Source organism: Pieris brassicae, chromosome 9 (genome assembly GCF_905147105.1).
Source record: "Pieris brassicae chromosome 9, ilPieBrab1.1, whole genome shotgun sequence".
Lineage (NCBI taxonomy): Eukaryota > Metazoa > Arthropoda > Insecta > Lepidoptera > Pieridae > Pieris > Pieris brassicae.
Window position 1 is genome coordinate 3,101,039 of NC_059673.1, and position 12,249 is coordinate 3,113,287.

At 32.4% G+C, this 12,249-nt stretch overlaps 1 protein-coding gene across 2 annotated transcripts in view; it reads right to left on the minus strand.

The window, feature by feature from the left end:
- Window positions 1–519: 519 nt before the first annotated feature.
- LOC123714254 (probable metabolite transport protein CsbC) overlaps window positions 520–12,249 on the minus strand; it is a 28,060-nt gene continuing 16,330 nt past the window's right edge. For both annotated transcript variants that reach the window (XM_045668453.1, XM_045668454.1), the window contains exons 3-9: window positions 10,670–10,899; window positions 7,165–7,281; window positions 6,349–6,555; window positions 5,647–5,779; window positions 4,655–4,884; window positions 3,256–3,450; window positions 520–2,874 (exon numbers count right to left, since the gene is read on the minus strand). In XM_045668453.1, coding sequence (XP_045524409.1) covers window positions 2,587–2,874; window positions 3,256–3,450; window positions 4,655–4,884; window positions 5,647–5,779; window positions 6,349–6,555; window positions 7,165–7,281; window positions 10,670–10,899 — 1,400 coding nt within the window. In that variant the 3' untranslated portion in view covers window positions 520–2,586. The remainder of the gene's footprint in view (window positions 2,875–3,255; window positions 3,451–4,654; window positions 4,885–5,646; window positions 5,780–6,348; window positions 6,556–7,164; window positions 7,282–10,669; window positions 10,900–12,249) is intronic.

Here is a 12,249-nt window from a genome sequence, read left to right on the forward strand (position 1 = left end):
TATTTTATACTTGGGTCTCAGGCCGTCCACGGACCTTGTTCTGCAGGTCGAAATTTCCAAAACGAAAACGTTGGAACCAAAAACGAACTGTGTTTTCTTTTGCAACATGACCACACCAACATGGCCATACACATCATTCACCCTTCGAGTCGTTTCCACAGCACTAGTGCTACGGCGGAACTGGTACTTGTAAATAATGCGATACTTTAAGTTTTCCATTTTGTAAAATGAGTGACGCAAACGGAAAAAAACAGAAGAAAAAAAGAAATGAATGACGGTCATCGAAGCACAAATACATGAGTAAATAGCTGTACAAATTTGAATTTGAAATTCCTAACCAAAGAGGAGGTATTTAAGGTCAAAGTGGCCAGTACGACAAAACGCCAATTTCATATGTAAGGACTTATATTATTATAATAAAATGTACTTGTGTGTGACTTTGGAAGGATGCTAAGAGCAAAATACTGCTGGTATTGAATTAGTTTAGGTAAATAAAATCACAAAATATTTCAAATAATTTTATTGTCCATCAGACAACGTAATACTATAAAATAAAATTCGCAATATCACATTCGTTTGTGGCACATAATATCTATCACAGTTGACAATACCGTATTAGGTAATAGAAGTGCTTACTTAGTATGTTGACTGCTAAATGTAGCATGAGTTTGACGAAGCATTACACGCGAGTCATCGATACCAAATATATGTTAAAGATTTTTGAACCGAAAACTTGTTTAGCATCGTTGTGATTTTAAAGTCAATGAAACGAAAAAGCGACGGTAAAAAGAGACAGACACATGAATTCATAGGATCTAACGTGAGAGAAAATGAGATAGGAAGCATTATACAGTGTATATACTTTAAATTAGTGTATTTGATCATTTTCCGAGGTGAAAAAATAAGAAATTTATGAATTTTATGTACTTTTTTTTACACTAATTTAAAAAAAGTTTCGTGAGGTCTAATTTACATATTATTCATTATCATTGTAGTTTTTATCAAAATTAATAATTATTAAACTAAAAATAAAAATGATTTTTTTAAAAGGTTTGTAGACTTTTTTTTATATTATGGCAATATTTTAAACTTTATGCCAGATTTTGTAGACGTTTGACACTTCGTCAAACTTTCGATACTTTAGCACATTTATGATAACTTCGTTAAGTTTTCGAATACAATACGATAATGTTTTTGACAGTTGGATTCTCAACACCGTTTATATAATCTACGATGTCTGCTTTCGTTTAATGCTAAATACACAAAACGTTCTCAAGTTTTCACTAAATATAAGCCAACTTATTTATCAAACCTAAATCATTGTAATTTAAATTTTTTTAAATATGTATAACTTCATCCCTTCCTAACAAATTGTAATGAAAGAGATTTACATTTATTGATTTTTTTATGAATAATTTATGCGTTGATGCGTGACATTATCGTATTGACCCATACTAGACAAAACAATAGTATCATATAAACTTTGCGTATGGTGGTTATGAATAAAACTCAGTATTGAAGTTATACTTCTTTTGGCGTGTTAGGGAAAAATGATGATGACACCGTCACAAAAATCCGACACCCTGAAGTTAGCTATAGTCAAAATTTTAGGTTTTTTCTATTGTTAGTATAATTTCGTCTACAAACGTAGGATCAAATTTTTGAAAAGATTTTTATCTTGTTACACCAAAGAAGTATAACTTCTAACGCGTGTACATACACACGTTTTTTGTAAGCAGCAAATACGTCATTTTTACGACTTTATAACTAAATAAATCAGAATGTATGGGATATAATATCCAATAAAATAATAATCAAATCTCAAGACGTTGTGATGTTTATGCAAGTCTTTTTTTATTGGTATCTACCCACATTTCTTAAAAAGTTTTTAATAGTTGGAAAATACAATATTTTAAAGATTGATTGTCTTGAATAGGTTTGAAAGGAAAAACACACTTTTATGGGCACTTTTTGTTACTAAACACGATTAAGGCTAAATACATGAATTTTAATAACACTTTTTTTTAGTTTTTAGTCATCAAAGGGTATTTTTAATAAGTTACAAAAATATATAAACGAATATTGAAATGTTAAACTAACAATTATTTTTCTGGTATATTCTATGACAATCTATGTTCTGTATTCAATACTCGTCAATCATTCTTAGTGAGGATATTTCCATACTGGAAATACTTAAGTCACAACTTTAGTTCTGAGTATAAAAATATCGGTACCGAAAACAAAACTATAGAAATTTGGACATAATTCTGAAATACATTAGAAAGTTCCATCTTTAACTATTTTTTTAAGGAGTACTAATTATATTTGTTAAGAAAGAAACGTGATGAGAAGTAAGAGAGTCTTACTCTTGAAAATTCGGTCACTGGACTCGGAGCTAAGGGTCAAATATTTTTTTATTTAATTTGGCTGTATTAAGTTAAGCTATGAATTTTCCGAGATCTTATACTTAGTAATACAATTAAAATATGTGGGTAGTTATTAGTTTGCTTACATTTGAAAAAATATGCGTCAATACAAATTATTTCTAGACTGCAACAAAATAAATTATCTGGTACAACAAAAAATCTAAAGCCGACTCATTTCATTGTCTTTGTCTATACCATTCTCTACATCTTTCCTTTTCTCCTTCTGTCTTCCATCTTCTAGTAAAGCATAGATCTCTTCTACACTTCGGTCTTTAGTCTCTGGTACGTAGAGGACAGTGTAAAATGTCCCTAAGAAGCATACAAGCGAGAAAAATATGAAAACCCAGTGTATGCCGAAATATTTCAGCATTGGGTCGTAGGCCTTTGTTTGTAGGAAGTCGCTGAGTGCGTCAACACTACTGATGAAGGACGTCACCATGCCTCGATGCTGGAATAAAAAACGTTTAAAATGTATAAACTACTGATAAAATATATTTTAAGTTAATAATAATCCGCTATAGCGGATTTAACTTAAATTAATCTCGATATGAAGATACAAGATATTATATAGATATATAATTAAGCAATACAAATAAAAAATACAAAGTAATTAAGGGGGGGGGGGGGGGAGATTGGGGCAGCTGGCAACCACGCATACAAGACAAACCTTATTTTTTAATTAGTTAGAAATTTAGATATTTTTTTAGTTAGGGAACTGCCATTTTTGTAACCTAATTAAAATTGTAATAAATTATAAAATGGGTTCAGTATTTTTAGTTATTTTATACATAATTTGAACCTATAACAAACATACATAAAGCGAACTTACTTGAAAAGAAAATAGTTCTGACATAATAACATATGGGACGGGTTGGTAGCCAGCGGCGTTTGAAAATATACACAAACACATAGCCAATACTGGCAGCCATCCCGGCAGCCATATTGATAGTGAGGTAACATAGAACCATGCTCCTAAAGACAGCATAGACAATCCCGTCGCTAGTGATGTGCCAGCGAGAAGCCACTGCAAGTCAAATGTTAATTTAAAAAAAAATCCAAGTGCGACGTCCATATTATTAAAGTCTTTCAACCTATCTTGCACTCTTTTGACTACAATAATCTTTCGTCTCTTTTCAAATAGAGTTAACGGTTGATGAAAAGAGACAGATGAGTACTGAATAACTTTCTTTCATTCTTTGATTTCTTTATATGAATTAGAAAAGTGAACAGAAAAGCTGGCTTTAGAATAACATTAAGATAAGATATTTTTATAAGACAAATAAAATACAATTGTTTTTTTCCGATAATATCAATTTCTGACACAAAAACGTAGAATTAATGGGAAGTTTTCTAATAACACACACAACTTAATTGTATTGATTTGTTTCGCAAATATTTGAACTTTTTTGTATATTTTATGTACACGATCTTTAGTATAGTTGTTTTTTGTTGTATATAACTTATGTTAGCTGTAGTATTACAAATAAATATGTGAATACACGATTTTTTATATAAATATCTATCACGATACTGCTCAAGTTATCGATTCAACAGTTTTATTACTTTTAACTATTCGAATTTACGTATAGTTCCATCTGAGGTTTGACAAAATTATCGCACAGACTGTACGGACCAGTTTTTTATTTTTCGTTTATACGAAACCTTAACTTTAATCAGTCACTTTGATAGGGTAACACTGATCATAGTTATTTATAATAATAATAATTTATTTGCAAGAAAATGTTACAAAAATGTTATGGTGTACAATGTAAAGTTTGCATATTCTGCCATACATACTGGGGGCCAAATTCGTCTTAAAAGGAATTTTACATAGAAGTTATATACATTATGAGTCCTATCATTATAGTTAATTCTTATATTAAAATATCACATTATATATATATATATATATATATATAATGATATATATAACGATATATATATATATCTATATATATATATATATATCGTTATCAAAGTATTATTAATGTTTCACGCAAAAAATAATTAATACAATAATATATTTTTTCCCAGAGTTGATTTTTATACACTCTATTAGGAAGATATTTTCATATATTTCGTAAATAAACCTTGATTGCCATACCAAAGGTGTTTTATCCTATACAATTCCAGATTAATTTTTAGCACTGCCAATGTTTCCCCATGTCTAATTCGATAGATAGATATCCCCGTTGACTTTATAATTTGTTCTATTATATATATATTACCTTTCGTCCTGTCTGCTCCACGATGCAACTAGCGACTATAGAGCCAATGAGCTGTATGGCCCCCACCACTATAGTCTGTTTGTTGGGACTGAGCTTCAAACTAATAGATTGTGAAGCCTGGTCAAATATGGAACCGGCGTACATCAATACAACTAAATAGCCACAGGTCTCTTGAGACAGCATCACGCTGAGCGCTATACGGAACGCTTGGAATGTTGTCTTGTCTTGGACTGTTAATGGAAATAATTTATATATAAAATAAAAAAAATTATATGTAAAATAATAATCAGTGGCGCTACGATTATTATTTTACTATAGAAATAATGCGTCATATTAATGCGTAATTTATATACAAACAATTAAATTATTAATTGAAATCAACTTTAAAATGTATGCATTTTATATATACTAATTGACCTGGCAAACGTCGTTTTGCCATATACAATATTTCCAGGAAACATTTTTTTAGTTCCATAAAATTAACTATCGTAGAGGAGTTAGGGAGGGTTGTATGTATTTTTGTATGTTGCAACATAAAAAAATAAAATTTGGGGTGGACACCCCTTATCACTTAGGGGTTTGAAATATAAATAGTAGCCGATGCTCAGACTTATTGAAAAATTTCATAAGAATCGGTCGAGCCGTTTCGGAGGAGTATGTATAAATAAAATTATCGTGTCACAATGCTCGTTATTGTGACACGATAATTTTATTTATCCATACAGATTTGTGATGCAATGATTTTCAGACAACAAATAAAAATTTATTAACGGTCTTAGCTTAGCTAATAGTTTCCCACTGAAGTACTTCCGAACCAATTCGACTGAGGGCTCCTTCAAGAAAAGCCGGCAACACACTTGCGAGCCTTCTGGCAATGTGAGTGTACATAGGCGGCGGTATCACTTAACATCAGATGATCCTGTCCGTTTGCCTCCCATTACAGAAAGAGTTAATAAATTCATATACTAAGTGTAAATTATATTTATCCTTACATAAACTTTTCCAAGAACTCTTTTTCATAGAGCGTGCGTATTCCTCTTCTCTTTCCATCTGCTGGACTTCCTCTTCAAGATTCTTGTCATCCGGTGTTGTGTGGCGTAACCATGCTAATGCCACACGGGCTTCCTAAAATATAATTGTATAACATTTAATTTAAATAATCTTTACTTACTCATATCGTAGCTGGGAAAAAAAATATATGTGCGAGCTTCGGGTACGATACAGTTATCGTTTTGCATAGAGTTTTTTTATATACGACTCTACGGGATACCCAAACCTAGGGCATAGACACCCATTTTAATGGGTGAGTTGCCGGCCTATGAGGGAGGAGTGAGCACACAGATAAAAAAAAACTTGTTTTGATAATATAGAGAATGAATATTGGTTTTATTTGGAAGGCATAGTTAAATATTCGTGTTTTGTATCTTGTATCATAAATCTGTATACATCAATAAGTTTTTTATTTAAACGAATACTCGTTTATGGTCTTGAATTTTGCAGATTCATGGTTCGGAGAATACAACCTAATAAACAGGAAATAAATCTTTGTTTGCTTTTAAAAATTAAAAATGGAATAAAAGTTCAGCGTATTTTGTCGAATTTTAATTCTCTACTGACTACAGGACTTAACAGATACCACAGCTTATGCAAGTGTACTAATTATGAAGCATGCAGATCAACAAAAGATACCTTACCTTATATTTCCCTTGTTTGACTAAGAACACTGGTGTTTCCGGCATGGTTAAAAAGACTAGGAGATGCAGCACAGGTATAGCCGTGCACAGCCACATTACAGTTACAAAGGATAGTAGGTCTCCAGCCACGTAGACCAACAGGTATCCTAGGTTTTGTACCAGGATGAAGAGGGAACCTAGGGCGCCTCTTATGCGGTCTGACGCTATCTGTGGAAAGGTGATTTCGAGTAACTCGTTTGGCACCATAAAGATAATTTTGGACAAGTGCAATGCCAAAAAAAATATTTGTAACATGATACACCATACGATTTTTGTGTAAACATAGGTCTACCCTCAATTTTAAGTTAACGTTGGCGCATTCATCAATCAGCGCTACGGATTTTGAGAAATACATCGAAATTTCAAACGAAATTGTCGGCTTGGGTATCGCTATTGGTACTCTATCAGCGCAGTTTAGTCCATAAAAAACTAGTGGCGCTACCCTGTCTACCCACTTAGTAGCAGATTTCTGTATCTGTGTCGTAATCATTTACTTTTACTAATCAAGATTCTATGGCTGACACACGCCGTCGACTTTTTGGGGTTAATGCCTGCCTCACCATGTTTTCCTTCACCGTCGGAGCGTGTGTGCAATGCACACATAGAAAAGTTGGTTCACAGCCGGAGTTCGAACCTACGACCTGAGCGATGAGAGTCGCACTCTCAAGCCGTTAGACCAATACTGATCAATAAATCTTAAAATCTTAAAATACAGAATTGTATCTAATTAAATTGCCAATTTTTTTATAATTCGTAATTAATTAACATTAAAATTACCTCTTTTAAATATAACGGTGTGACTACATAGCAGCCAGCACAGGCCAACCCAGCAACTGCCCGTGACGTGATCAGCGCCCATGGGCGAAGTGAGAAAAGGGTTATACTCCAACTTATCTGTAACAAAATTTATCTCTATGTCAAGTTTATTATAGATAGATATTAAAATATATCTTAAGTGCTGTGAAATACAAAAGAAATTGTTTGACAGTTCTTGAAACTTGAGATTACTTGACTAGATTTTGACATATGAGATAGTTATTTTTATTTATTTATTAATTCATATTTCGTTACATTTATACAAAACAGTTAAGGGATTCAACGGGCGGCTTCATCGCAAGCGATTTCTTCCAGGCAAAAAATACTAAATAAAAATATTTATGGATAAAGTGTAAGGTCATAACCAAATCTAATAAAAAATATTTTAGAACCTTATAATAATATAAAAAAATATTAATAAAACAAAGTAAAAACTAAAAAGCTAATGTCACGGATTCATTAATTGCGATGCAATTGATCTTTTCAAGCAGCTCTTCATTAATATCAGAAGCGCATGTGTCGCAGTGTGTGTGCGCAGAAATGATTGGGCATATTTAACATAGTTTTATTTTATTTATTATTTATTAACACTTCGTTACATTACAATATAAAAATTGAACATAATTAAATCAAAAGGAGGGCAACTGGCAGCCTTATCGCTTTCGAGCGATCCCTTCCAGGCAACCACTGTGAGTAAAGAAAAAAATGTATTAAATTACATAAGGTAGGCAAGAAGTGCAAAAATACATATTACATATAGTTTAGATCTAAAAGGAACTAATCAGGAAAAAAATAAAATAAACTAATATACATGAAAAACAAAAATTAAAAAGTGCACATGAATCACGATAAACAAATTTAAGATCAGTCTCACGTCAGTTAGTAGTTAGTACGAAAGTTACGGATACGGTGTGGACAGGTAATGTATGTACAGAAGAAATTTAAAGGAAGATAGAGAAGGAGCTAAGCGAATAGGGACGGGAAGTGAAGTTTCTATAGACTCACCAACTAAATACACAATTACAAATAGCCCACCTGAAATACATAAAAAATAAATCAATGGCGCTATAACCTTTTTAGGTCTGGGCCTCAGATTTCTGAATCTGTTTCACGATCATTTGTTAATCTAATGGGCAAGTAGGTGATCAGCCTTCTGTGTCTGACACACGCCGTCGACTTTTTGGGTCTAAGGCAAGCCGGTTTCCTCACGATGTTTTCCTTCACCGTTCGAGCCAATGTTAAATGCGCATAGAACGAAAGTCCGTTGGTGCACGGCCGGGGATCTAGCATAAATGCAGTGACCTTAGAGATAAGAAGAAAATTAGAAGTGGCATATAGTTTAGTAAGATAAGCGCACGTGGTAGGACCGTTATTGCGTAGTTATTTTAATATTTTATCTCCTAGGACATTACAAAACCACCAAGGAGAAGATGGCGCCCCAAAAAAAGATGGCGGTCACTTCTCGATTACTTTTGTTTAAACGACACAGACACACGTATTAGTCTGGTTTTTTCCTTTCATGGAAATTAACACGTTTAAACTGAATAACGTAATAATGATTAATAGGAAGCATTATAAAATATAACACATAAAATAATTAAAGCTAGGAATTATATATATTGTAGATAAATGACAATTGTTGTTTATTCATGTTTGTTTCACTACTAACGAGATAATTCAGATTTAATTGAGCGCAGAGTGGTTAAAACCGCTTTCAGGTTTGTTACAAGTTATAAGCGGTTTAGTTATTTTTTGTTTGCAAAAGAGGAATAAAAAGACGGAATATTTAAAGATATCCTAATAAATACACATTATTGATATTTAAAAAAAAGAAATAAGGTTTGGTTTTCGTAAACTGACTAACATACACACCTTATAACTTGAAAGTGGCATAAAGTTAAAACTATTGCCGTTATATAAAAAAATACATATACACATTTTCATTTGTTTTCTTCCGTTAACGTAAGTTATCGATCGTTTAAGACCACGAATAACAAACACTCGCCAATTTACACCAAAATTACATGGTTGTTTTATTTTTCGCCTTGCCTTTATAAATTTAGTTTTTTTAGGATAGTCTCTGACTGGCACATATTATATATTCTGTCCTAACTCTTACGAGTAGTACATAGCGAGATGGTATTTTAATTCAAATTAAATCAAATTCATTTATTTATGAATTACACTTATGAACGTCAAAAAAACGAAATACATATTGAATACTTCTAACTTCATATTTACTGCCAGTTTTCAAATCAAGGGCCTAGAACGGAATAAAAGAACTGGCAATAAACTCTCCGCCACTCTTTTTCATCTCCAAGTTTTTTACTTAACACAATGTTTGCAGCTGCAACCATATGAGATCCATATGAGATCTTAAGTAATTTATAGTTAATAAAAATAAGATATGCCATATCTCACCATGCCTCCTCTATCAGCAGGCATGGTGAGATAGGAGCACGCATTATAACTTACATTCAAATTAATGCACAAGCAACCCATTGTCCGCCTCTAATATAACACATTAATAGCGCCAAAACCGAGCACACCACAGAGCGGATGCGTCACAGATGAGGTAGACTTTAACTACGCTAAGCGATATTCCACACATAAGTAAACAATGATTTTTTTTACTATAGATAAAGCATTCTAGTAGCATTGATGGGAAACAAAAAAAAACCTTCCTGAACTTTAAGTTTCATGACAAAAATATAATGTTTTAATATTATTTTTGGTATATTGGAAAAGTATTTATTGCCGTTATGTATTACATGCTAATATATACATTTTACATATTGCGACATATCTAGATTGAATGTTATTTATTATATTTAAATAATTATGAATAACTTAATAATTAATATAAATAACAAATCAACCTATATGAATAACAAATAAATCGATTAGTCATTTTTAAGTCCTAGCTTAGATATGGATTTTTTAAGTTGCGTTAAAATACGTTACGTCTTACAACTTAAAACATACCATTGCGGCAATATAATCAAGTAAATAATATATTATTATCTGTTCCCATGGCCCAAGGTGTCAAAGACCATTTGTACTTTTTATATCACTTAAAACGCGCGGCAAAAATTGTCATTTTTCACAATAGGTAGGTACATGATGTGCGTTGGTCAGAATGATTCATTTATTCATAAATCTTTTTTGTGCTTATTTACAAATCAAATCTTTTAATGACTGGGCGTGATGTTGTAAAAGGCGGACTTAAATGTGTGCCTATAATTTCTTTGTTTTGTCTCATTAAAACGTAAGTACAGCACAGTTAAAGTTATATGTCAAATTAGATATAAATTGGTTTCCGTCCGTGGTAGTCCGTCCGTATATGACGTACCTGGAGGTCCTAATGTCGAGACCTGTAGTTTTATAAGCAGCTGTTTACATGAAAAAAATCAGTGCCAGAATTCAAAAAGATGAGTGAAATGTTACAGTGTGTATTGAAACTTACCACCAGCATAAGCGATGTCAACATTGTAGTGGTTTTCCTGCCCCATCTATCAGCCAGGTCTCCAACTAGAACACCACAGAAGATGGATGGAAAGAATGTGATCGATGCCATCCAGGATATGGTGTTATCTGTGATGGGTTCCGGGGCTGGTCCGTCCGGGGACTGCAATATTGGCGTCATAGGTGACTGCCATCCCATCAGCATACCGAAATTTAGCACAGGAATTGTCACTGTAAAGAAATCAGTATTAATGTTAGCATTATTTATTTATATATGTATAAGTCCTTCGAAGTCCTGTCAAAGACTTATTAAAACAGTGTTTCTATGCATTATGACATTCCTCGCAAATTAAATGTTCCATAAATTCCTTTAATTTATACAGTTAGTAGCATTCTATGATAGAGAATATCATAAAAGTAACACGTATTGTTTATATCAAGACTGCAATATAGTTAATATGTCTCAGCATGTGGTCATAAAGTCATCACGTGTGCCAGAGATAACCCGTCCTTAGCTCCACAGATCCGACAATAGACACGTCCGATAAGGCTGTCACTCGTCAATAATCCCGCCAATATTTTTCCCGTTAGAAAGCTTTTAAAATAAATATAAAGTAAATAAGTAACCAGTCATTAGATGCGTAGATGCGTCTCCTATAAATAATTTGCAATTTACAACTAAAAAGAATATACATAGCCATGGCTTATCACTTAATATATAATCAGTTTAATAATGTTAAAAAATATTATAGCCTTGACTACGGACTCGGTTACATATGTCGACCCAAATGCAGATTAACCGATGAACCAATTTGGATGTAGCCTTGTGCAGTTATTATATAGACAAAGTAAGAACGTTTACTCACTTCACAGTTAACCGAACGTGTTATCTTTAACTATCTGCCACCGCGACCTTGGTTTCGCCAAAATATTTTTTTTATAATGAGCCTAATCTTTAAGCATTAATATGGAACATTGTGCTACCCTATACTGGACTCTTTGCTTGTCCGTAATAAAAACTTAAGCTAAATTAAACTAAATATTTCTATTTTTTGTTTCAAGGAATAAATAAAAAATACTTGAATCGATCCAGCCGTCTTTTTGTTTTGCGCTTAGCAACATATATTGCGATTCATTTTTATTTATTTGTTATATTTATGTTTGTTATGTATAATATATAATGCTGTCTATTAATGAACGATATGAATATTTAATTTTCTTTTTAGATAAATATAATCAAGGTTTCATAATTAAGATAAGTTCCCGTCACCTGCCACTTGAATGTGAACTCAGATGACCTCAGGTTACCCGCTACATTGGGTTATAAATGTAAGATAATAATTATCTAGTAAAAGGGTAACAATAATTTTCTATATATCGGGAAAAATATAAAAAAAAAATGCTTTGTAGATAGAAATTTTTAATATTGCAACTGAGAAAAACCTTAGCTCACTCTTAGTAGACTAGGAGTCTGATCTTATTTGTTGGAGATTCTATATTTTGGTATTTTTTTACAGGATTGGGTAGCAAACGAGCATCCAAAAAGGGTAGTCATCGCAGCCCATGGACTGTCATTTTAGT